The sequence below is a fragment of the Sorex araneus genome, chromosome 6, assembly GCF_027595985.1.
Source record: "Sorex araneus isolate mSorAra2 chromosome 6, mSorAra2.pri, whole genome shotgun sequence".
Classification (NCBI taxonomy): Eukaryota; Metazoa; Chordata; class Mammalia; order Eulipotyphla; family Soricidae; genus Sorex; species Sorex araneus.
Genome location: NC_073307.1, coordinates 112,411,960 through 112,439,309, shown reverse-complemented (window position 1 = coordinate 112,439,309; position 27,350 = coordinate 112,411,960). Strand labels below are relative to the sequence as shown.

Genomic DNA, 27,350 nt, shown 5'->3' with positions numbered 1-27,350 from the left:
CTGTCACTGTCATCCCGTTGCTCATCGATTTGTTCAAGTGAGCACCAGTAACGTCTCTCATTGAGAGACTTATTGTTACTGTTTTTGGCATATCCAATACACACGGGTAGCTTGCCGGGCTCTCCGAGAGGGGCGGAGAAATCGAAAACCGGTCGGCCGCGTGAAAGGTGAACGCCCAACCACTGTGCTATTGCTCCAGCCCATTAGAAATATTTTTTAAAAAAGAAAGAATGCAGGCTTCTCCAGAGGGAACTCTGTTGGAGATGCAGCCACTATCTGGAGTGGGGAGATGCCCACTTGCCTTTGTACAATTGGTTGTATAAGTTTTCTCCCAAATTGCTTCAGCCAGGGGCTTTCCATATAGTTAAGAGTCCAGGGACTGGAGCGATAGCACAGCGGGTAGGGCATTTGCCTTGCATGCGGTTGACCCAGGTTGGATTCCCAGCATCCCATATGGTCCCCTGAGCACTGCTAGGAGTAATTCCTGAGTGCAAAGCCAGAAGTAATCCCTGTGCATCACCAGATGAGACCCAAAAAGAAAAAAAAAAGAGTCCATTGCCCTGGCGCTTTCTATCTAGTCCATTGCCATGGAATTGCTAAGAAGAACTTGGAAATTTTGGTGGTCCTTCTTTATGTACTTATCCTGTTTTTTTTTTCATGTCCTTAACAGTTTTGTTCCTGTTGAAACTTCTCTCCAGAGGACAATTCAGGCTTCTCTGGACCTGTGCTGGTGCCAATTAAGAGTCTTTTCACACTATACTTCCTGTGTTCACAAAGTGGGTCTGGTCATATGGCTTTTTTGGCTACTTTAGGGCTAATCACAGAGTAATTTCTTTAAATCCCATCTTGGTTTGATTATTTTCCCCAAGAACTCATTGCTAGGGTCCCCACTTTGCCCCCTCATCTATCTTCAGTAGGAAGTTTTAGCTACGTTATCCTTAAAGTATGATATTTGAGAGGCCTGAGAGAGTACATGGTATATGCACTCGCCAGGGATCCCACCAATCCCAAAACAGTAATAGCACCTGAACATTGCTGGGTGTGGCCAAAATATTGCCCTCACACACACACACACACACAAATTGATTTTTTTAATTAAGTATGAACTTAAGTTCATGGGGGTAGGGAGGCAATTCTATGCCACACTCAGCGGTGCACAAGGACCATTTTTGGTTCTGTGTTCAGCACCCTAGAGATGCTCAGGGGGGCATATTTGGTCCTGGGGTTTCAAACAGAGGCCCAAAGGATACAGGGCAAATGCATAAATTCCTCTACTATTTCTGCAGCGTCAACATTTAAGTTCTTCTTCTTTTTTTAATTTTTATTGAATCACCATGTGGAAAATTACAAAGTTCTCAGGCTTATGTCTCAGTTATACAATATTCAAACACCCATCCCTTCACCAGTGCCCATATTCCACCACCAAAAACCCCAGTATACCCTCCGCCCCCCCACCCCCAACTGTATAACTAATGAATTTCACTTCATTTTCTCTTTAACTTGATTACGTTCCATATTTCAACACAAAACTCACTATTGTTGTTGGAGTTTCCCCCCAAGAAAGACAACCCTACTACCAAGGAAGCATTTGATAATTAGTTTTCCATTGCTGAGAATGAAGAGATATGTAGCCCCACTGCTACAAGCACATAACTCTTTTTTTTTCCTTTTTCCTTTTCCTTTTTTTTCCTCCTCATCCCCCTTCCCGAGCCTCATAGTATGGTGGACGCCAAGCTGCATTTCTCCCCGAAAATGGGAAACAACCGGGAAAGAGGGATATTTCCTCTTCTCGGCCGGCGTGGGGCTGTTGCTTAGTTCACAGTCCAGAGAAATGGCTGCTACTTTAATAACCTTCAATATTTCAACAAAAACTCACTGTTATTATTTTTGTAGTTTCCCTCCCCAAGTTTCCCCCTGTTAAAAAGGAACCGTTTCACATTGCTGACAATTATAGATGTTAAGTCATTTTGGATTTCTGTATAAAGTCCAGGGAAAATTCTGCCAGAAATTGCATAGCCCAGCTCACAGTCCCAGTGCATTGCTGTAAGAAGTCTCTGGAATCAAAGTCTTTAGGCGCAGAGGGTCCGTTTCACTCTCAGCAGCTCCGAATTTATCTGGGCCGAGGGCATACCGGTTACACCCACTTCCCATGATTCCCTAGGAGCCTTAAGTGTAAAAATCATATACCTCTGCGTTAGGAGTCTTAGAAGATGGCTCCTGCCATGTGGATGTTGCTGCCGATGCCATTTTCCATGCAGGAAGACAGGGTGGAGAGGAAAGATCCACCCCCGGGCAGCACGGAGTTGTAGCCCAGTTCACAGTCCCAGTGCCTTGCTATAAGAAGCTGCGCTGGATGCCCGAATGTGTTAGGTCTCTGGAATCAAAGTCTTTAGGCGCAGAGGGTCCAACATTTAAGTTCTTGAAGCAAGTATATCCAGTGAGATTTTTTAAAATGTATCTGATTTGCTATATTCAAGCCTCTCCATTCGGAGCCCAATAGTTTTCTTCTACCTCAATTAACCTCAACTGCAACAACTAGAAAAACAAGTGTTTAGCATTTATTTGTGAGGTGTATGATGATTTAAAGTGATAAAGTGACATGAATTTTATGAATAAGTGAGGATTACATTCAAGAAGGCACTCACTACCATATCTGAACAGGCATTTTCTTGGTGGACTGCCCTTTCTGCTGCTCTTTCATTAAATACAACCAGAGCTGGATTGGAAGGTGCTTAGGTGGGGAGGCTGCCCAAACATTCATCATTCACTTACAGGGACACTGAAATTTTTCTGGAATAACTAATAACTGTACAAACAATTAAGTTTTCCACAGTAAATTCCTATAGTAGAGGAATATAAATGTGTCTGAGCTTGAAGTACAGTACAAATCATCTTCTATTTACAATATCACAATAAACTTACCATAGATTTAAATTACCTAACCCACTCAATATCATTTAGCCCAGTTTATTTTAAGCATTCTCAGAATATTTTCTGAGTTGTAGTTGGGTAAATTTATCTAATGCAAAGCCTATTTTATTTTATTTTGGTGTTTGGGCCACACTCAGCTATGCTCAGAGCTTACTCCTGGCTCTGTGCTCAGGATCACTCCTTATGGGCTCAGGGGATCATAAGGGATGACAGAGATTCAACCTGGGTCAGCCATGTGCAGGATAAGTTTCCTACCTGTGCCATCACTCCAGGCCCTGCACAGCCTATTTTATAATAAATTGTTAAATATTCAGTCACAGATATGTTTTTCAGACATGAAGGGATGTAAAAACACATTATCTCAAAAGTATTGATAATATAGTATATTGTATTAACCTTTGTTGATTACCTTAGGAATAGATGAATGACTAAAAAATTAAGGTTGGTTACAACTGCCCAGCTTCATAAGAGTATCATATTGCTTATTACTAACACAGGAAATTATCAAAATTCTAAAATTAAATTCAACTGTATTAATATCACTTTTGCACTATCATAAAGTCAGAGAAATCTTATTTGAATCTGTTACATTAGGGACTATCTGGTCAGAGAAGTGAAAACTAAAAAAAAAAAAAAAAAAAAAAACAAGAGTAGTGGAGCTAGAGAGATTGTACAGTGAGTAGGGCACGTGCCTTGCACACAGCCAACAAAAGTTCAATCCCAAACATCCCATGTGGAATCCCATATGGTTCCCCACGCACACAAGTAGTAATTCCTGAACACAGAACCATGAGTAATCTCTGAGCACTGATGGGTGTAGCCCAAAAAACAAAAAGAAATAAACAGAAAGAACAAGAGTAGGGCTGGAGCAATAGTACAATGGGTAGGACATTTGCCTTGCACATAGCCAATCTGGGTTCAATCCCTGGAATTCCATAATGGTCCCCTGAGCACTGCCAGGAGTAATTCCTGAGTGCAGAATTAGGAATAATAACCCCTGAGCATCACTGGGTATGGCCCCCAAATAGGAAGAAAGCAAAAACAAAACCAAGAGTATAAATTATAACAGACCCCCTACAGGTATGAATTTATTTAAACCTAAAATCACTGTGATGCTTTTCTTTCTATTCATTTTTGGGTTTTGTTTGGGGCCACACAGCTATGTTCAGGATGTACTTCTGGTTCTATATTCAGGGATTATTCCTGGCAAATGCATTACTCAATCAACTAACTCTCCTGAACCTATTTTTTTGTTTTTTTTTAAATTTATTTAAGTTTATTTTATTAGGGATTGGGAAGGTTTGCATTACACCTGGTAGTGCTCAGGGTTTACACCTAGCTCTGTGTTGAGGAGTCATTCTTAGTGGTTTTCAGGAAACCACATATGGTCCTAAGAATCAAACAGGTTTCAGCCACATGCAAGGAAAGCTCTTAACCCTTGTACTATCCTTTTGGCCCTGTGTTACTATTCTTATACCCATTTTTCAGATAAGGAAATTGAAATGTACCTAAGCTGGAACAAATAACACACAATGGTGGTGTAATTTAAAGCCAGTATGTACACTATGACTCACAGTTCTCCCCAAGTCTAGCCAAGCCTGTCATATTTTGTGTCTTCGTTTGTGTAAGAAATAATTAGATGATATTCACCAGCCAGACTAAATCTGAAACCAAATAATTCACAGATAGTGCTGTTGGCCAGAAACCAATGATCAATTTTAGAACACAAATTTCAGACCTCTCTAAAGAACATGTCTGGTTCAGAAAAATTGCAAAAGGAAGCAGAAAAAGGGAATAAAAACTATTTTAAAAAGCGAAATATATTGCCAAATTATTTCAAAATATTGACACTACTTAAGAAACTATCTTTAATTGAATGAAGATTAGAGTCTCATTGCTCTCATCCAATAACTGTTGAGCAAATATTTAAACAACAGTTTTGAAATGCGCATCGGTTAGAACTCACTTGTAAATAACAGATTTCACTCAAACTGATTAAAATAGAAAGAGATTTACTAGGAAAAAATAGAGGTTTATAAAAGCACTAAAAGGACTAATTGTATAGAGTTGAGGCTGTGCTTTGAAGAACATATAGAACATTATTATACAACTGACTCAACATGGTCACCATATTTATACCACATTGATGAAAATGGGGAATCAGGAAGCCATCTTCTCATCCGTTCTCTGCCATAACCTGAATCAACAAGATGGGTGCTCTTTTCTCTGCCTATCATCACCCATAAAACTTAGTGATTACACTTAGAGACTAGAGCTATTTCAGAAAAGCAAACATTTGCAGGTAAAAATAACAAAAATGTCAGAGATTCAGAAATTCTTAACTTTCCTACCTCACTAAGGTATGTAGGATTGACAGAAACTACGTTTCATGAATCTAAATTGTATAGATTTTTCTATATTGTTTCCATAAGACTCAAGTCATAAGATTCTGTAGAAGAGAGTTATAATTGGGTTAACCACATCAATCTGTGATGCTCATTACCATCAGCAACCAACCATCAAAGCCAACCCAGAGCACCTACACATCTTATTCAAATCCCCAACAATTGAAATTAAATGGAATAGGGATTCCATTTCAAGGAAATCCATTATAACACTAGCCAGCTATAAAATAGAAATATATATAACCTGGCTTCAGATTCTTCCCTTCAGGATTTTGGGATTGAGACAGTAAAGGATTGAGCCAATGAATTGAGGATTTTGTAAATTTCAGATTAAATAGAGCTGGAGTCAGATGAATAAACCCTGCTCTCTGTCTCTTGTAGCCTTCAAAATTTATGTATTAAATACCAGGACTTCTATTAGAGTGATCTAGAGAAACCAGTATCTGTCAATGGAAATAACAAAAGGCAGAAATCAGTAGCCAAGATGTTGGTTAAATAATAGAATAACTGAATTAATTTTTTGACAATGAAATCCTAGGGGGATGTTGGACAAAGGGATATAACAATGAAGTATTTACTTCCTCATGGTTGAAGAGATAGAAAGAAGAAAAAAAATAAATTTAGTTGGAATCTTCCACTTTTCCAGAATCCCTTCCTTCTAGCGTCTGCCAATAACCCACTGTATGAGATTCTGCTGTTTGTTTTGTTTGTGTTTTGAACCACACCCAGCAATCCTCAAGACTTAAGTCACTCTTGGTGGAGCTCAGGGGACCATAAAGTGTGCCAAGTATTGAACCCCAGTCATGTGCCATGTGCAAGGCAAGCACCTTACCTGCTATACTATTGAAGGAAATATGTGTTCCACATTGGGCACCTAGATTTAATTCACAGGCTAAGCCCAAACCGAATAGAAGACTTTATTGGGAACTTTCTTCCAGTATGACTGGGGAGATAAGTGCCTTCACCATTAAGTTTTGGATGCCAGAAGCCATCATACTGCCATGGGAGAGAGAGCCTAGCAAGATATGAATCAAAGAGCCCTGACAAGGCTAATGTGCAAGCTTTGCCTATATGAGGTACCACATAATCCTACTACAACTGACAGGAAGCAATCACTAAGAGGGCAGTAGACCCTGAAAACTTCTGGGTATGATCCAAAGTCCCACACCAAGACAAAAAATGAAGGAATGGGGATTGTATTACATTATTTTCTAAAGATTTTATTCAGCTCAAAAATGTGTGTGTGTGTGTCTGTGTGTCTGTGTGTGTGTCAGGTGGGAAGGCACTGGCAGTACTCTGGGCTTACCTCTGATTCTGCCCAGGGATCACTCCTGCATTGCTTAGAGGGACCATATATGGTGTTGGGGGTAAAACCAAGTGGGCCACATACAGTGCAAGGCAACAACTTACTCACTATACTATTTATCCACCCCCTAAAGTGTTATGATTTTATACCATGACATAGAAGAGTTAATGAGTAAGCAAAGATTCTGTATTAGGAAGATTTGTAAGCAAACCTGATTAAATGCCCAAAAGGAGAGAGTGAAAGACAGGAAGAGAGAGAGAGATGGGAGATGGGGGGGGGTGAAGAGAGAGACAGACAGACAGACACAGAGACAGAGAGAGAAGTGCCTTCCATAGAGACAGGCTGGGGGGAGGATGGCAGGAGAGAAACTGGAGACGCTGGACGTTGGTACACTGGTGGAGGGTTGAGTGTTGGAACACTATATGACTAAAGCCCAACCATAAGCAGCTTTGTAACTCTGTATCTTACAGTGATTCAATAAAAATTAAATTAAATTAGATTAAAAAACTAAATGTGCCCAGATGAGATCCGGAGCAGCTGCGCACGACACGGCTGGCCCCTCTACTCCTTAAAGACTATGATCCAGGGAATCTACTAACCCATTTTGGCACCCAGAGACTTATAGAAATGCATCTAGGCTGTGAACTGAGCTAAAACAACAGAAATCCAAAATCATGCGGCTGCAATAGCGGCCACACAAGCTCCTATAATCTTCATTCTCAGACAATGGAAAACAAACTATCAAATGAAGCCTTTTCAGGAGGTTTGATTGTTGGGGGGAAATTCCAAATAATAATAATCAGTTCTCTATTGAAATATTTAATGTATCCAAAGTATAGAGAGAATAAAGTGAAGATAATTGGCCACTCAGGTGCGGGGGAGGAGTGTATATTGGGGTTCTTGGTGGGGGAACAGGTGCACTGGTAAAGGGATGGGGGTTTGATCATTATATGACTGAGACTTAAATCTGAAAGCTTTATAACTTTTGTCATGGTGATTCAATAAAATAAAATTAAAATAAATTAAAATAAATAATAAATAAATGTGGTAGCGGAGGACTGGGTTTGTTCTCTCCCCTGTCCAAAAAATAAATAAATAAATGAACAAGACTTTTTCATATGGACTATAATTGAATTAACTCACAAGTTTCACAATTAAATACTTCTTAAATATTTAATATAATTTGCATATAAAACTAATGAAGTTTCTTAGATTTTTTAGTTATTTTTAACTACAATTAGAAATGTAATAACCCAACATCTAGCCAGTAAAATCTTTATAAGAATATATAACTCACATAACTCATAAATCTAATACCAATAAAATTTTATATATATGGTCACAAAATTATCTTAAATGTTTTATACATCTTAAACTTGATGGAGGGGCTGGAGTGATAGTGCAGTGGGTAAGGCACTTGCCATACATGAGGCTGACCCAAGTTCCATATGGTTACCCAAACACCACCAGGAGTAATTCTGAGCACAAAGCCAGTAACTCCTGAGCACTGCCAGATGTGGCCCAAAAACCAAACGACAAACAACAAAAACTTGATGGAAATGCTATATATCATAGTAAAAACTTTCACATAAATAAGTAAAACTGAATTAATCTGCTGTTTTTGTACTGATGGTTACAGACTGTAGCTATCATGGAGATGTCTTGTTCCAGATCAAATTTGCAAAGTGAAAGACAGTTATTGGGTGATTTCACTCATCAGCGGAATTTGAATTACTAAAGCAAATAAACTGGCAAGAAACAACAAAACTAGACTTGGTTAAAATCAATGATCACCAAAGAGAAGCAGGTGGGAGATGCAAGCAGAGGGGTCTTTTTGGTGATGGAATAACATGAGAAATTTGATGGCGGGAATTACATTACACATGCTTAGAGATATGAGGCTAAATCCATAATCCATTGAAAAATTCACTGTCACTGTCGCTGTCACCCCATTGCTCATCGATTTGCTCAAGCGGACACCAGTAACATCTCCATTGTGAGACTCGTCATTACTGTTTTTGGCATATTGAATATGCCACAGGTAGTTTGCCAGGCTCTGCCATGCAGGCAGGATACTCTCAGTAGCTTGCTGGGCTCCCTGAGAGGGGTGGAGGAATCGAAACCGGGTTGGGTGTGTGCAAGGCAAACACCCTACCCATTGTGCTATTGCCCCAGCCCTTGAAAAATTCTTAATTACAAAATTAAAAAAATTTTTAAAGGATTTGCTGCCCTACTCAGGGGTGGGTGGTGTCATGTAGCAGATAGGCCCCAGCTATTCATTCAAGTTCACCTCAGCAGTATTAGCACCCTGCCTAAGACAATGTGCAAGTACTGAGGGCCAGAGGGGAAACAGGACACTGAACCACATAATCTGTTTCAGGCAAATCTAACTGCATCACAAATTAATTCATGTAATCAATATTGACAGAATTCTCTTCTCATAGCAACTTAGGATACAAATGTGGAATAGTAACCAGAATTTCTGTTACTGTTTCCAATGATCTTACTTAAGCCCCAGGAAACAACTTAAGTTCCTTTATTAAAATTTAGTTATTTATTTATTGGCTTTTTGAGCCACACCCAATGATTCTCGGATTACTCCTGGTTCTGAACTCAGGAACTACTCGTGACAGTGCGCAGGGGACCCTGTGGGGTGCCAGGGATCAAACCTGGGTTGGCTTGTGCAAGACAAAAGTACACCTGCTGTACTATTGCTCTGGCCCCCCAATTTCCTTTTTAACGGAAACTGCTTCCAATAATTCCTGTAATTATATTACTATTATCTTGTTCACAATAGACTTCTGCCAAATATATTCTTATGTGTACATGAACACACCCACACCACACAAACATGGACAAAGCACTCAAAAACCCATGACTTATAGTTCCACAGCAAACTTTTTACCTATTCAAAGCTTTTGGGAACCAGGGTAAATTGCCAATTAAGCATTTAACTTTCTTATCTGGTAAGCTTCTTGTGAAGAGTAAGTGAATTAATACGTTAAAAATATGGAACAGCCTGGTCTGTATCACTGTATTAATATCATCCCATTGCTCATCGATTTGCTCGAGCGGGCACCAGTAACATCTCTATTGTGAGACTTGTTGTTACTGCTTTTGGCATATTGAATACACCATGGGTAGCTTGCCAGGCTCTGATGTGAGGTCGAGAGACTCAGTAGCTTGCCAGGCTCTTCAAGAGGGGCGGAGGAATCAAACCCAGGTCGGCTGCATGCTAGGCAAATGCCCTACCCACTGTGCTTTCGCTCCAGCCCCCTTGTCTGTATTCTATTCAACAAATGCTAGTGTGCTCTTATCATCCTATATGTATTTTCTTATCTGTCACAATAATCAATATTCTTTAACAATTTATTAAGCAATTACAGAAGTTTGTTCCAAATCCTTTAACTCCCACACCAGATTTTTAAGGCTCAGTTAACTTTAGTTTAACTTGTTTAAATAATATTCTTCCAATCAGGTCAGTGTTTGGGATTTTCCCAATTCATGAAGATGTAAACCAGATGTGAGGATAACAGTGGGAGCATATTTGTAAATGCTTTTTTCCCCTTCAAATACAAAACATGGAAAACTATGGGATATTAGTCTGATGAAAATATGGGATATTATTCTGATACTGGTGAGGGTCCTGAGTAACTTATATGAAGTGGGGAGGACAGGGACAGCTGCCTTGAGAAGATCTGCAGCTTTCTCTGAATCCACCTCTACCACCCTGGGAAAAGCTGAGGGACATAGAACTGAGTCAGCTAAGAGTCCCTACTGATGGACTTCCAGGTCCATCATCTCTCTTGCAGAAGACTATCAGGAGGAGACAAACAGTAAAGTGTTTCCTAATAAACAATTTCATTGGGAAGGGAGGTAAGTAGAGAGGTAAGATTATGTGCTCAAGAGAGAACAGAGTCTCCTCTGGAGGGGAGATGCAGGCGGCATGTGCTTGGGCACTGTGCACGCGGCAGTAACTCGTGCTCAGGAAGCATCTTGGCCATTCCTTTGTTCCACTTGGCTTCCATACACTTTCCCCAAACTGTCCTCTGTCCTCCCACCCCCAGCCCATTGCTAGGGTGGTTGCCAAAGGAGACTGGGGCAGTTGATGGTCTTGATATTCATTCTTTACCTGGTCTTTCTTGCAGTGCTGAGCCCCTCCTCCCAGGGGGTCCAGCCCCCTCTTCTCTCAGGAAGCCTCCTGAATTTGACCTGGAATTCTGCATCTCAATGGCTTTCCAAGCTCCTAAGATGAGTCCTTTGTGTCAAAGGCCTCTTTGCTGGTTCAGATTTCAAACTGCTTTCTCCAGATCCAGTGCCACCCCACCATATTCCTGCCTGCAACAATTCCGATATTATTGTGCAGCTAGACAACTCCAGCAATGACAAAGTGAAATTCTTTATTCTTCTTTGTATACCTCAGGACTCAAAACTATTTCCATCTTTGTGGTTAAATTTCAAATGAAACTAATTCATGAGGATAATTTTTTTAAAAAAAATTTTTATTGAATCACAGTGGGCTAGTTACAAAATTTTCATGTTTGTGTTTCAGTCATACAATGATCGAATGCCCATCGCTCCACCAGTGTACATTTTCCACCACCAATGTCCCCAGTATCCTCCCCGCCCCGCTCTGGGTCCTGCCTCTCTCCCTGCTTCTATGGCAATTTCCCTCTTACTCTATTTATGGGTATTATGGTTTGCAATACAGATAATGAGAGGCCATCATGTTTGGTCCCTTACTTTCAGCAGGTTTCCCATCCCAAGTTATCCCTTCTCTATTCCAGCTGCCTTCTCCCCCCAGCTCACAAGGCAAGTTTCCAATTGTGGAATAATCTTCCTGGCCCTTGTCTCTACTGTCCTTGGGTGTCAGTCTCATATTATGATATTTTATATTCATGAGGATAATTCTTAAATAATTAAGAGGACATGGATCGCCTACTATGAGGAAATTATCTGACAATACTGAAATGGCCCTAGCAACATAAAAGGATACACCAGATAATCTTTCCATATCTGTATTGCAAACCATAATGCCCAAAGGGAGAGGGGGGTGGGGAAAACTGGGGACACTGGTGTTGAAACACTGTATGACTGAAACCTAATCATGAACAGTTTTATAGAGGTCTATCTCACAGTGATTCGATACAAAAAAATTAAATTTTAAAAAGAACATTTAGAACCAAATGTTGGCCTTTACGAATTTGGAGGACCCTTTAAACAAAGGATTAGTTAGGTTTCTCTCAACTCGGTGAAATTTGTCCATATATTGAAGAATCATGTTTCTAAAAAGATGGGTCAGGAGCTGGCTTAATGGTTGAGCCCATGTTTTACATACAGGAGGTCTGGTTTGAGGTCCTGGCATCCTATGGTCCTGTTACGGCTAGTACTGAGTCAGGAGTACCCCTGAGCACAGCCAGGTGTAGCACACGCAACCCCCTGCACCACCACCACCACCCTCGGCCCCAAAAAGAAGAGGGGAAAAAAATCTGCTGAATCACAGCTTTCGGTCATTGGGGTAGGGTCTGAAAAACAGGGGCCAGTTTTCATTTACCTACTATAGAGCCTCTGAAAACGAAAAGATTGCCAAAGACGAACCTACTGCTCATTGCTACCAGATCGCTCCCCACCCAACCCCCCCCTTTTTTTTTGCTTTTTGGGTCACACCTGGAGATGCACAGGGGTTACTCCTGGCTCTACCCTCAGGAATTACTCCTGGCGGTGCTCAGGGGACCACATGGGATGCTGGGATTCGAACCCGGGTCGACTGCGTGCAAGGCAAACGCCCTACCCGCTGTGCTATCGCTCCAGCCCCCCCACGCAACCCCTTTAAAGTGTCTATTTTTCAAGGTGCCTCTTGGAAAGTGGCACTCCAGATTTAGTTATCCACGACGGGTTTGCCACAAAGGACTCCGGGGGCGCAGGTCTGGGTCCCGAAAGCGCGCGCGCGGAAGGGATTAGAACTCGGCTTCCAGCGCGATAGCGCGGCACGCGGCCTTCGGGCTCCCGTGGCGGGGCTGCCGGCGTTCCTGGGGGAGAGAACACCGAGCGCCGGGCAAAGGAAGGTGCGAAGACAAAGCTTTGCCACGAACGCCGCCGAGCCGCCCCCCACCTACAAGACCGTTACTGCAGCCGCTCTCAGATCCCATATGCCCGGCCCGCCCTGGCAGCCGCTGCGGTAACTGCGCCCAGACCGGGCGTGAGGCCCTGCGCCCGCAGCTGCCAGGTTAGGAGCCCGGCCACGCCAGCGTCGCGTAAGGGGGTGGCGTTTTCTGCCGGGATTCAAAAGAGAAAACCAGGAAAGGAGGAAGCGCTTCCGCCACCGGACTCGGAGGGTGCGGCGCGGAGCACCTAGAAGTCGGGGAAGCACCGCAGCCGAAGTTCCGTGCGCTCCGTCGGGGCAGAGCGAAGTCATTCTCTTCGCAGAGGCGAATGTGCGAATGTGTTATGCGCATGCAGTTCTCTGGGGTGCCGCAGGCAGCTCGACAAGATCGCAAACGCGAACTGGAGGCGCCCCGGAATCTGCACGCTCCACGAGAGCCCCTGCTGCTTCGGGACGCGAACTGTCCCAGGGTCCACCCCACACAGTCCAGCGCGGCGGCCGCAGCTTCGGCACGGTCGTGCCGCAACCGAACTTGGTCCTTTCCCGTCAGTCCCGCCCCTCTGCTCTGCAGCGATTGGCGGCAGGGAGCGACTCTTGCGCTGATTGGCCAGCGGCGGAGTCGCTCCCAGACTTGTAGTTCGGCTGTCCCCTTACTACTAAATTCTTTCCTCAGACTAGACCCGCTCCCGCGCAGAATCGGATGTCTGTGGAGGTGGTACAGGCGATGTCCCTGAGCTGAGAGCATCACCCTATCCCCCGAATTTTTTCCTCTGTTTTGTTTTTTCATTCCCCTCCTCCCTTTCTCTCTCTCCACCCCCCACCCCCCAGTCCGCGACGACTGGCTCTTGACCCTGTTCAGGCCTCGGTGAAGGTGAGGACCAGTCGCCCCGGCGGCTGAGTGGCGCGCTCTGAAATGGCCGCTGCCTGCATCTCTGTAAAATGGCGGCCGCAGCCCCGCTGGGGACGGCGGCGCTGCTCGTTGCAGCCCAGCGGCCGCCAACACCGTTCACTCCGGCATGCGTGGAGATGAAGTGGACAGTTAACGTGGGGGCGCAGAGACGTTTTCGGGTGGTGACAACCGGCCGCCCGGGGACCCGAGAGAGGAGTTCCGAGGCGAGGGTGGGGGCCGGGCCCCAGCTGTGGCAGCTGCGGGCGGCGCGCACCTGTGGACCTGGCACTGGAGGCGCAGAGCCGCCCGGCGAGGTGGCTGCCGGACCGTGCATTTAGGAGCCGACCCAGGCGTCCACACCCATCGCCCTTTGTTCCCGCTTTCTGACTGGGCAGCGCTGCCACCACCTTCCTGTCCCCGAGGGCATTGTTCAGCGCTGGGAAGGGGGAGGGGGTGATGGTGAAAGGATTGTGTCAGTGGTCAGTGTTCCCCGGAGAGGAGATGAGGGCGACCCCCATTTCCGGGAGTGCCATAGAAACGTCTCTCTCTAGGGTACCCACACACTGTCCTAGCGAGATTGGGGGGCGGGGGCACCTCTGAAGAAGTGGGTGTGAGGTGCTTCCTGAGAATAGACCCCTCTCCCACCCTAAAAGAAAGGTCCCCGTGTTTGAAGTCCCCCCGCATCACGCTTCTCCCCCAAAGCTTTCTGCAGACGTTCAAATGGAGATGGGAAGGAGAATCTGACAGGGGAGTCCTTTGGCTTCTGTAACGAAGGGCGCCCCTGCGGCTGCCCACTTTGACAGAGACCACTTCCTGGCCACAGGAACCCCTTGTAATCCTTTACCCAGTGCACGGCCTGAGTGTTGGTATCAGTTCTTTGGAAATGAGAGTCTTTCAGAACAAGGAGCAGGAAGCTTGCCAGGGCTGTGGAACTTTGGGGATTCATTTTTTCCCTCTGTCTGTTCATTCATCTCGATTGGAGGGGGGTGGGGAGGAGAAGGGCGGCGCTTATTGCCATTCCCTGACGCTATTTGTTTTGAGGATTCAGTGAGAGAAATTGATGAGTTTAGCCCTTACTGGCACGTAGTAAACAATGGTCACTTACTAAAATATATATATATATATATATAGTAACATTTGGAGCTTGGGTAAAAAATAAATGGTTATAGCCAAAAGGCATGTTTATATAACAAAATTCCATTTTGAAATTATTTCATTCCCTTACTCTTAATGCTGAGTATTAGAAATATTAAGATGTGGCTAGGCTTTTGAAAATTAGATTTCCTCTTGAAGGTTCCCCCCCCCCACCCCCACACACACACCTTGGTACTTCCATGAAGTCAGTGGGTTGGGTTGGGGGAGCATCTCAAAACAATGAATTACCTGGACGTTAAAATGGAAGAAAATATGGAAGTTTTACACAGCTAGGCATCTTCTTTTTTATTCAAAGGTCCTCCTCATTGCAGTGAAGAATCTACATTGCCTGAATCTAAAAAAAAAAAAAATAATAAACTATCAAATGTTTCTTCTTTTGCGATGTCCAACTTAAATTTTTCTTGTTCTAGGCATTTGGTTACATCCTTTCCACCCCATCCTTTAATTCTTTTATTTCGAAGAGTGCATTTCAAGCCACCAGTGTGATTACAGATGGAAATTCAGGTATCTATCCTTCTAGTTATTAATAGGAGAAGCATTTCAATTCAGGATCTGAGAATACAACGCCTTATATGTAGCAAAATCACAAGGTTTAAAGTTAAAAATTAGATATATTTGAATGCTTTTATTTATAAAGTTAATATAATATTTTTGCATATCCTAAAATTGGCATTTCCCTTCCATTTAATTATTCATTATTATTGGGGGCTGGACGAATAGCACAGTGGATAGGGCATTTGCCTTGCACTTGGCCGACCCAGGTTCGAATCCCAGCATCCCATATGGTCCCCTGAGCACCGCCAGAGGTGATTCCTGAGTACAGAGCCAGGAGTAACCCCTGTGCATTGCCGGGTGTGACCCAAAAAGAAAAAAAAATTATTCATTATTATATGTGAGAAATATGAGAAATAAACCTATTTAAATGAGAATTTATGTTTTCTTTTAGGTCCTGGTTAAATCTTGAACTCTAGTGTAATGGGATACAGAGTAATCAGTAAAATAAATTCAAATTGCTTTATGTCTTAATTTGTATAACAAATATGTAATTTTAAAGGAATAACTTTTGATCTACAGTTTATTTTTAAAGGTTAATCCACAGTATTTAGAATACAGTAGAATTCTCTGTGTTATGAAACTTTAAACTGAGTTTGTGCTTTTTAGTAGAGCTTAGTCAGAATAGTTGCGCCCTTACAGGAACCTCCAAATGCTACCGTGGTAACAACAGTAATGTCTTTAATGACATTTTATGTCTTTAATTAGGTATCAGAAAGTTAAAAATATTCCAGGGTACAATATACCATAAGAAGGATTGGCAAATTATGACACATCTTTTTTCATAAGTAGAGACTTACTGGAACAGGATTGGGCTTGTTCTTTTGTACATTGTCTATGAAGCCATCCTACAGAGTTTACTAATTGCTGCAGAGGTCATCAGGCTCATGGAGAAAAAAAAAATACTGACTCTAGGATCTTTACAGGAAAAGTTTGCCATCTTTTGTCTTGCAAACTGCTTTAAGGTCCATTTCTTTAAAATAACCAACTCTTGGTTATTTCTTTTCTTGTTTGTTTGTTTTTGTTTTTTTCTTTTCTTGGTTATTTCTTAACTAGACAATTAGTAAAATGTGTACAGTATTAATATTCTTTAATAAGTGTTCTGAGAAGTATTGAGGCTAACAACTTTTCAATATAGTTTAATTTTACACTTATTTAAGACTACTAAAATAATTTGTATAGTTTTTATTTTTTTATGTGATAATTTTATTTTTATGAGACAAGAAAAGGTGTGTCATACCTGAGAGCACCAGGAAATCACATGAGAGATCACCTGATAACCCAAATAACACGAACTGTGATGTTCCAGCCGCATATTGATACAGTGGCAGCATTTACCAATTAACTGATGTGTTGGTGTATATCTTCTATTTGATAATTACTTCTTGCCTCTGTAGCCTGTCTTACAATTCCAACACATTTGTGGTACTCTATGTCTATCCTAAATTAACCTTGTTTTGTACTACAAACACGTTGCCTATGGATCTGTTGCTGAAACAAGGAAGTCTTAAACAAGAAGTTGAATCTTTCTGTTATCAAATTGTGTCTGAATCAAATGATCCAAAGGTTGAAATATTACAAAATGAAGATGAACAACTGCAGCCTTCAGTTTCTAAAAACTCAGAAGGTGAGCTCTCCAGAGTCAAGTTTATGTCCAATTCCAGCAAAATAACATCATTTAGTAAGAAACCAAAAAGAAGAAAATATGATGAGAGTTATTTGTCTTTTGGATTTACTTACTTTGGAAATAGGGATGCGCCTCATGCTCAGTGTGTGTTGTGTAAGAAAATTTTATCCAACAGTTCTTTGGCCCCTAGTAAGCTTCGAAGACATTTAGAAACTAAGCATGCTGCATATAAGGACGAAGACATAAGTTTCTTCAAGCAACATCTTGATTCACCTGAAAATAATAAACCTCCAGTACCTAAAATTATCAATACAGATAATGAAAGTGCTACAGAGGCATCATATAATGTAAGTTATCATATAGCCCTCAGTGGAGAGGCTCATACTATTGGAGAATTGCTTATCAAGCCCTGTGCAAAAGATGTCATGATGAAGATGTTTGATGAACAGTATAGTAAAAAAATAGATGCAGTACAACTTTCAAACAGTACTGTTGCACGTCGAATAAAGGATCTGGCTGCTGACATTGAAGAAGAGCTTGTTTGTAGGTTGAAAATTTGTGACGGATATTCACTGCAACTAGATGAATCAGCTGATGTTTCAGGACTTGCTGTACTGCTTGTGTTTGTTCGTTATAGGTTTAATAAGTCAATTGAGGAAGATCTGCTTTTATGTGAGTCTTTGCAAAGTAATGCCACTGGTGAAGAAATTTTTAACTGCATCAACAGTTTTATGCAGAAACATGAAATTGAATGGGAAAAATGTGTTGATGTTTGTAGTGATGCTTCTAGGGCAATGGATGGGAAAATTTCTAAGGCTGTCAGCTTGATAAAATATGTGGCTCCCAAAAGCACCAGTCATCACTGCCTGTTATTTCGACATGCACTAGCAGTAAAAGTAATGCCTACATTCCTGAAAAATGTGCTAGATCAGTCAGTACAAATTATCAATTATATTAAAGCTCGACCCCATCAATCCAGACTACTAAAAATTTTATCTGAAGAAATAGGTGCTCAGCATACAGCACTTCTTCTAAATACAGAGGTGAGGTGGCTTTCTCGAGGGAAAGTTCTTGTAAGACTTTTTGAGCTTAGGCGTGAACTGTTGGTTTACATGGATTCTGCATTCCGGCTATCTGATTGTTTAACAAATTCATCCTGGCTGCTAAGACTTGCATATCTTGCAGATATTTTTACTAAATTAAATGAGGTTAATCTGTCAATGCAAGGGAAAAATGTGACAGTTTTTACAGTATTGATAAAATGTCATCATTGTTAAGGAAATTAGAGTTTTGGTCATCATCTGTAGAAGAAGAAAACTTTGATTGCTTCCCTACACTCAGTGAGTGACTTTTTGACTGAAATTAACTCTACAGTTGATAAAGAAATATGCAGTGCCATTTTGCAGCACCTAAAGGGGTTGCGCTCTACCCTATTAAAATATTTTCCGGTAGCAAACGACAGTATTGCTTGGGTTAGAAATCCTTTTACAATAACTATTAAACCAGCCTCATTGGTAGCACGGGACTATGAGAGCCTTATTGATTTAACATCTGATTCTCAAGTAAAACAAAATTTTAGTGAACTTTCACTAAATGACTTTTGGAGTAGCCTCATTCAAGAGTATCCCAGCATTGCAAGGCGTGCAGTTCATGTATTACTTCCTTTTGCTACAATGCATCTGTGTGAAACTGGATTTTCATATTATGCTGCAACAAAAACAAAATATAGGAAAAGACTTGATGCTGTACCTCATATGCGGATACGACTTAGCAATATTACACCTAATATTAAGCGGATATGTGATAAAAAGACACAGAAACACTGTTCTCACTAAAATTGGAGAGTTTTGCATGTCTCTTGTTAACCAAATACAACGAAAATAAAAGATGGTTTACTTCATCTCTGGAATTTGGGGGATTTTAATAAGTTCTTTTTTTATGTTAGATTTTAAGAAAATCAAAATGTAAATGTATATTATTACTTGTATTTTTACATTGTGATTTCAGAGTGTCCCTAGTCATGACTAGGAAATGTTTAGCAGTATAAAAGTTCTAAATCACAACCTTCTATCCATACCTGCTTTGTCACTTTCCAATCACATGAAACTTTGCCATTCCCATTTAGGGTCCAGAGATCTCTTTCTCATACCCACTTCCCAACAACACTTACCTCTTTTTCTCATGATGCCCAGTGACATTGACCTTCACTCTTATGCAGTTACATTTTTCATTATTAGGTATGATAGCTTATATATGTATATAATGTTTTTATATAGATTGTTACCCTTTTTGTCTGGTTGGCTTTTTGGGTCATACCTGATAATGCTCAGGGGTTACTCTTAGCTCTGCATGGAGGAATTACTTCTGGTGGCATTCGGGGAACCATATGGGAAGCCAGGGATCAAACCCAGATAGGCTACATGCAAGGCAAATGCCATACCCACTGTAACTATTGCTCTGACCCCCCAATTTTGGTTTTTAGCTCAGTTATTATTACTTAGAATTCAGTGTGGCCCTTAAGCAGAAATCATTGAGGAATGCCGCAACTGGTTTCATGTTGAACGAATGGGAGGAAGTTGTTATTTTGATTATTTCAAATTCCACATGTTCTAAATTAAGACTTTGCTTTTCTGAAAGATGACTAGACTCAAAACCCCTATTAATTTATTCTCAGAATATTAGGAAAGATTTCTGATTAACTTTCCTGTCTACACTTCTTATGTGAAATCATACAATACTAGTCACCAACTCAGTGTTTACAGTAAAGAGCTACTTTTGGAGTAGATCACTTTGGGAATAGGAATACCTCCCCTCTCTAAGCAGATGATAGAAAGTCTAAGTTCTGTAACCTGTTCCACTAAACTATCTAACATTAAGCAATTTTTTTAGTTTGGTAATTTCTTCTTTTTTTAAATTTTTTAATTTTTTCATAAGTTGCTCACAGTATTTGTTTACGTTCAGTATTTCAATACCAATCTCATCACCATTACACCTTCCCAGCACCATTATTTTGAATTTTCCCACCACCACCCAAGCCTGCCCCATAGACAGATACAGTCACTGTCATTGTCATCCCATTGCTCATCGATTTGCTCGAGCAGGCACCAGTAACATCTCCAAGTGAGACTTGTTGTTACTGTTTTTTGGCATATTAAATACGCCACGGGTACCTTGCCAGGCTCTGCCATGCGGGCGAAATACTCTCGGTAGCTTGCTGGGCTCTTCGAGAGGGACGGAAGAATTGAACCCGGGTTGGCCGCATGCAAGGCAAACACCCTACCTACTGTGCTATCGCTCCAGCCCAGGCAGATACTAAATAATTTGTTTTGTATAGCTTGCTATGAATACTATGAGATGTTGCAACCGTGGCTCGTGGAATTGTAAAATTTGTAAATATTTGGGGTCCAGAGGTAGCTTTGCAGTTGCTGCTCTCCTGAGATTCATTTGTGAATCTCTGAATCATGGCTGTTAATGAACTTAAATGGTGCCCAGAGGCAGTTGGTGGGCATGACTGCCAGGAAACTGAAGGGCCGGGAGATTGGGGGAGATTGCCCATCATCCACCCCTTGAATCCTAGATTTTTTTAGTCACTAGTCCCACATACCTGGGTTTTTCAGTGGATTGTATTCATGCATATGAGGCTTGAAGTCTGTGAGCCTGGCAGCAATTGGGTCCTGGAGGTTTGCTATTACCAGGGTTCATTTGGGGCAGGTGGAGGGACACACTTGAGTTGAAATCACCCTAGCGCAGAGTGGGGAGTCATCTCTGTGGCATGCTGCTCTCTTCCAAAATTCATTTGTGAGTCTGATTTTGATTTTGTTGATTTATTTATTTCAAGATTTATTTATGGGTCTCTGAAGCAAGGCTGATAAATGAGCTTGTATAACTTGAGCCAGAGCTTGTTTGTGGGTGTGACTCCCACATACCTTATTTTTGGCCATTTAGTTTCTTGGGAAACTTGGTCTCAAGTTGGGGCCCAGCCAGAGAAACAGTGGCAATTTTGGGGTATCAGGAAGCCTGAAGGACCATCAGGCTGCTGAAGCATGTGCCCCAAGGGTAAAGGTTTACCTCCTGGGCACCGCCATGCCCCCTAACATTAAGCATTTTTAACCTTCCTGAACCCTATTTATAAACTGAAAATTATGCTCCTTTTAGCCAAAAACAGTAACAAGTCTCACAATGGAGACGTTACTGGTGCCCGCTTGAGCAAATCGAGCAATGGGATTACAGTGATACTATAAAGATTATAAGAAATGAGAATACATCAGTGCTAGGCAACACACTTTGCACTCATAGTTGATGTTTTTGTTTTTAACATTGATCATCTGCTATGTGCCTTAGCATTGATGTTTATTATTAGTAATGTTTACAATTCTATGGGAGTAGATAATTTTTAATTTACCAAGAGTCACACAGTAAAAACAGAATTTGATTTAAAATGGATTTTTGGGGCTAGAAAGAGAGTACAGTGGAAAAGATGTTTGTCTACCATAAAACTAACCCAGAATTGATCCCCAGCACCATATGTCCCTTGAGTACTGCTAGACTAGGCACTGAACAGAGTTCCTATCAAAACTTGGGTTTAAATGCAGGAATCTAGACACTGATATTTGGCAGAAAGAATTGCAAAGCAAGCAAGTTTTAGGAGGTGTGACCCCAAAAATGAATGGCGGGGGTGGTATTTTCAAAGATGATACTTTTTGTGGTCATTGCTTTTCAAATTTTGCTAACAGCATTAAACTGCCAAGCATTATAAGCTAAACTCCCTATCTAAATGTGGACATTCCTTTGAAATCCCAGGGATTTTTTTTTTAGTTTTTTTTTTTTTTCAAAATCATCCATCTATGTCAAAATGTGACTTTATTTTAGTATAAAAGCATAGGGACCAAAGCAATAGTATAGCAGATAGAGCATTTGCCTTGTACATAGCTAACCAGGTTCCATTCCTCGTATCCATTATAGTCCCCTGAGCACTGCCAGGAGTAATCCCTGATCCAGAGCGAATAGTAAGCACTGAACTCAGCCGGGTGAGACCCAGAATCAAAATGTTTGCTTGCTTTCTAATTCTTTTTGCCTAATCTCAGAGTCTAGATTTCTGCATTTAAACCCAGGTTCAGTGTGAACCCTCTTATCTGCCACTAAACCTCTTTATTTTAAAAAAAATTTATTTTATTGAATCACCATGTGGAAAGTTACAAAGTTCTCAGGCTTATGTCTCAGTTATACAATGCTCAAACATGCGTCCATTCACCAGTGCCCATATTCCACCACCAAAAAAAAAAAAACCCAGTATACCTCCCACCCCCCAACCCCCAACCCCCCACCCCCACCTGCATAACTGATAAATTTCACTTCATTTTCTCTTTACCTTGATTACATTTCATATTTCAACACAAAACTCACTATTGTTGTTGGAGTTTCAACACAGAACTCACTATTCTTGTTGGAGTTTATCCCCCCAAAATACGGCCCTATTGACAAGGAAACATTTGATAATTAGTTTTCCACTGATGAGAATGAAGAGATATAAAGTAGCACGGCCGCAGTAGTGGCCGTGTGCGCTAAATCTCTTTAATGCTGACCCTTCTTCTGTGCCAAGAACTTGGTTCTTGATGTCAACTGCTCACCTATACTATAACCTATCAAGACTAACCTACGTATGCAATGCATTGCTAGTGTGAATAAACTTTTAGCACCTGGTGAATAGTAGACATGCATAGTTGAAGATGGCTACATCAGGATTACTATAGTTACCATGGTTAACTTCCAAAGACTCCAAAAGCAGCATTAGTGTGCTCCCCTTTAAAACTTTAAAAATGCAAGTTTGGTGAACTGAAGATAAGGGGTTAAGGCGTCTGCCTTGCATGTAACTGTCCTCAGTTGATCCCCAGCACCGTAATATGGCCCCCTAAGTACCACCAGGAGTGATCCCTGAGTGGTCCCAAAAATAAAGTTTAGCATAGTTGGTCAAGTGTCATTGGGAATGACCCCCAGATCACTTGAGAATTGCTAAGAAAAAAATCTTGTTTTGGGGTTTCAGCATGCACAGGACCCAAGTTCACCTTCAATACTTAAAAGAACACACCAGCTTTGTAAATATGGGTGCCTCTGGAACTTATGCATGTTTGTTGTTTGCTTTCATTTTTTTAGAATTGGAATAACTGCACTGCTAATTAGTACGATGGAAAGAATTCTGAAGCAGGTGTCAAGAGATTTGTGTTCTGCAGCTAATTAACTGCCTTAGATCTAAGTTCATCCCCTCTAGGCCTTAGTTTCTTCATTTATTAAGTGAAAAGGGTTGAACTAGAATGAGCTCTAAAGTTCTTGTCAAATAGATGGAAATTTAAACCTAACTGGAGATAAAAGGGTCTAGAATATGACTTAGCACTAGAACACACTATTATTCTGACCAGCATATGGCCCCATTGCAGGCTAGTAAAAAGTAAAGACAATATTATAAGAGCTTTAAGAAAAGAAAGTTCCCTCACTCCTAAAAGATACCCTGTATATCTTGGAGGCCTGTAATTATGGTGACACTCATGCAACTAGCTTAGGGATGAAACTACTACATAGAGGAGGGCAGAGCCCAAAAATTAGTGAAAAATTAAACCACATCCCTGAGTGAACCACACTTAATCAATTACCCTACCTTTATTTTGTGTGTTTTACCTAGACCAATAAATGCCCATATTGTTTACATGGTTAACATTGTATTTTCTATCATTATAAAGTCAACTTAAACAGTGGTCTAAAGAAAATGCCATATATTACAAGAATATTTTGGTAAAATTAGCTGCAATGGTGTCATCCCAAATTAACAGTCTAGTACCATCTGCCATAGTGTTATTCAAAACTATAAGTCACTAGTAATTTTTTATAGACCAAAAGTAAAGTCAACATGTATTGACATTTGATATCACCACATCTCATTTCTCTTAGGAAAACTTGATAATAAATTTTATTGCTTAAACTGAAATGGTTATGAAACAAATTAATAATTCACCCTGAAAACAGATCTTGTTGAAGTTTCTGGTAAGTATAATGGAATATTTTTAAGTACTTTGTAGGGGAAATAATCAGCCAGCAATAGTTTGAGTATTCTTAAAACTATTCAAAAGTCGGCCTGGAATGACAGTACAGTGGGTAGGGCATTTGCCTTGCATGCTGCCAACCAGGGTTCGATCCCCAGCACCCCATATGGTCTCCCAAGCACCGCCAAGAGTAATTTCTGAATGCAGTCAGGAGTAACCCTTGAGCATCTCCAGGTGTGAAACAAAAACAAAAGTATATTTCTATCTTGAAAATTGCTTTCTGTTGAAAGTATAAGCAAATTTCCTAATGGATTGGTCTAACTTCTCAAAGTTAAACCAATTTATGTGTTGACAAGGCAAAGTATGTCACATCACTGTTAACATGGCTCTCTTACAAAGATCCTTAAGCAAAATAAACCTTTCACCAAACAATTTTGAATTTCAGGTTGAATGGGTAATCTTAAATTTGATTCAACCTTCCTAAAATTCCATAGGCATAGTAAAAAAGAGTATCAAACTTAAATCCATAGCAACACACCCCCTCCCCACCAAAAACAGCAAAAGGTTCCTCCAGAGACAAAGCTCAGCAGAGCAGTTGCTTTATATGTGGGAGGGAGGGAGGGTAGGAAGGAAGGTTAAAGGATATTGTTACTCTAATAATTTATGTTCTAGGGCCAGAGAGATAGTACAGTGGTGAGGGCGTGCCACCAACCCCAGTTTGATTGCCAACACTGCATATTATTCATCAAGTCCCAGCAGGAATGATACCTGAGCACCACGAGGTATGCCCCCAAAACAACAGTAGTGAAAAGAACTGTTAAGCTCACTGAGAAAGAAAGAAAGAAAGAAAGAAAGAAAGAAAGAAAGAAAGAAAGAAAGAAAGAAAGAAAGAAAGAAAGAAAGAAGAAGGAAGGAAGGAAGGAAGGAAGGAAGGAAGGAAGGAAGGAAGGAAGGAAGGAAGGAAGGAAGGAAAGAAAGAAAGAAAGAAAGAAAGAAAGAAAGAAAGAAAGAAAGAAAGAAAGAAAGAAAGAAAGAAAGAAGGAAAGAAAGGGAAAAACCTGACTTCAGTGTTAAGAAGAGTTAACTGGGCTAATCTCAGAGGATATCTTTAAAAAAAAAAAAGAAACTGCATTTGGGACCTGACAAATAGTATAAAAGTAAGATGCTTGCTGTACATACCACTGACTACATTCAATTTGAGCACCACATAAAGTCTCCTGAGCTCCATCAGGTGCTCCACAAAATACCCTCCCCCCCAGAAAAAAATGACATTTGTGCTGAAGCCTGGTTGGTAAGGAGTCAGTCAAGGAGGATTGGAGGAAGAATAACTCAAATGTTAGGAAGACAAGTGCAAACACCCTGATACAGAAAATACTTGGTATATTTGAGGCCCTGAAAGATAGTGCTAGAAGTGAGGCACTTGCCTTGCATGTGGTTGCAATGGCTGTAATCCGAGTTCAAATCTCCAGCACTAAAAACATCAAAGTATCAACAGGAATTACTCCTGAGCACCATTAGGTGTGTCCCCCCCCCCTCCAAAAAAAAATCTGGATATATTTTAAGAAATAGGTTAAGGTCTAGGAATATGATTCAGTGATAGAGCAGGTGTCTTGCATGAGTAATAAGATGCTGGGTTCAATCCCTGCAACTCCCGAGGAATCTAGAATAAAGAGCAACATGTACATGATCGAAGTTGTTAAAAAGGAATGAGATTACTTACAGCGTAGAGGCTAGTTTGAAGATTCGCATTTTATTTTATTTCAAGTATAATGAGAAGTGTTGGGTTTTGGGGGGAAAGAACATAACAGAGGTGCTCAGTGCTTGTTTAGGGTTCACTCCTGGTGTGCTCAGAAGACCATATACAGTGCTGGGGAATTGATCTGAGGTTAAGCAAGTGCAAAGCAAGCACTTATGTACTGTCTCCAGCCCCAGTTTTTGTGGTCCTTAAATGGGAGATGGTAGTAAGGATTCGGTTACAACTTCAATGGGGTATTTATAAATATAAGGGTACTGTGGATGCCCTGATGTAAGGGCTATTATAACAGTATTTTAAACCCACTAGTACAAATATAATATCCATATACAGATATACGGGGCAGAGATATAGTACAGCAGTTGTTTCTTTGTAAGTGGCCAGCCTGGGTTCGATACCTGGCACCCAATATGGTCCTCCAAGCAGAGCCAGGAGTAAGCCCTTAGCACTACCAGGTTTGCCAAAAACATAACCCCCAAAATCCACATATAAAGGTCTCTTTCTTTTGAAAAACTCAAAATATGAAAGATGCTGGGAGTTTCACATACTTCAAAGGAGATTTAGATCTTAAAGACCCTACTTTATAAATACACATTTTTTAATTTTTTTTTTTTGTGGAGGGAGGAGGTACAGCCAGTAATGCCCTGTGGCTACACCATGCCCTATGCTCAAGAATCACTTGAGGCAGTACTTAGGGGACTGCAAGTGCTTGGGGTAGAAGCCAGGCCTCCTCATGTGTTCCAGACTATTGAGCTTTCTCCCTAACCCTAAAAATGTACATATTTGAGAAATTCACCATCTTCATACTTAGAAACTGAGAATTTACTTTGTAACCCCTTTCATCCTATATAAACATGCTAGGCTCCTTGTGACATAGCTATTTGACCGCTATCCAAATTTCAGGGCTTGCAAATTTAATGGTAATTATCGTAAGAAAAAATGTGCCCATGAAAACACTTTCATTTTTAAGCCATACCTAGTGATGTTCAGGGGCTACTCCTGGCTCTACAGCCAGGAATCACTCCTGGCAGTGCTCTGAGTCCAGATGGGCTGTTGGGGATCAAACCAGGGTGGGCCCTATGCAAGGCAAGTGCCCTACCCACTGTACTATCTCTCTGGCCCTATATTTTACTCTATTGTACTCATTTAAAAGTGCTAAACTACAACACCCAAAAAAAAAGAGAATGCCCTGCACAGAGGCAGGGTGGGGTGGTGGGGGGTGGGATGGGGGTGGTGAGAGGGATACTGGGATCATTGGTGGAGGTGAATGGGCACTGGTGGAGGGATGGGTAAACGATCACTGTATGAATGAAATGCAAGCACAAAAGTTCATAATTATAACTGTACATCACAGTGATTCTCTAATAAAAAAAAATTTTTTTTAAGTGCTAATATTTTCTACAGGCAATGGCCAAGATCCAGAGACTATAAAACAAAACTCCCGGAAGAGAGCAATGCAGAATCTTGCAGGGCAGAGTCTGACAAGCTACCCATGGCATATTTGATATGCCAAAAACAGTAACAATAATGGGCCTCATTCCCCTGACCCTGAACGCGACAGGGATGAATGAGACATTACTGGCGCCCGCTCGAGCAAA

At 41.2% G+C, this 27,350-nt stretch overlaps 1 protein-coding gene across 4 annotated transcripts; it reads left to right on the top strand.

The window, feature by feature from the left end:
• Positions 1-13,435: 13,435 nt before the first annotated feature.
• ZBED5 (zinc finger BED-type containing 5) lies at positions 13,436-18,467 on the top strand. 4 transcript variants are annotated; one of them, XM_055142961.1, is made up of 3 exons: positions 13,436-13,616; positions 15,200-15,293; positions 16,566-18,467. In XM_055142961.1, exon 3 carries the CDS (start codon positions 16,821-16,823, stop codon positions 18,243-18,245), a length of 1,425 nt encoding a protein of 474 aa, XP_054998936.1. In that variant the 5' UTR covers positions 13,436-13,616; positions 15,200-15,293; positions 16,566-16,820; the 3' UTR covers positions 18,246-18,467. The 4 variants fall into 4 exon arrangements, with proteins under 4 accessions (XP_054998936.1, XP_054998933.1, XP_054998935.1 ...); XM_055142958.1 differs by having other exon boundaries at positions 16,561-18,467; XM_055142960.1 differs by having other exon boundaries at positions 16,524-18,467.
• The last annotated feature ends 8,883 nt before the right edge of the window (positions 18,468-27,350 follow it).

What these genes read in the sequence shown, in the direction of transcription:
- ZBED5 (XM_055142961.1), top strand. Translation starts at nt 16,821, where the DNA reads ATGGATCTGTTGCTGAAACAAGGAAGTCTTAAACAAGAAGTTGAATCT.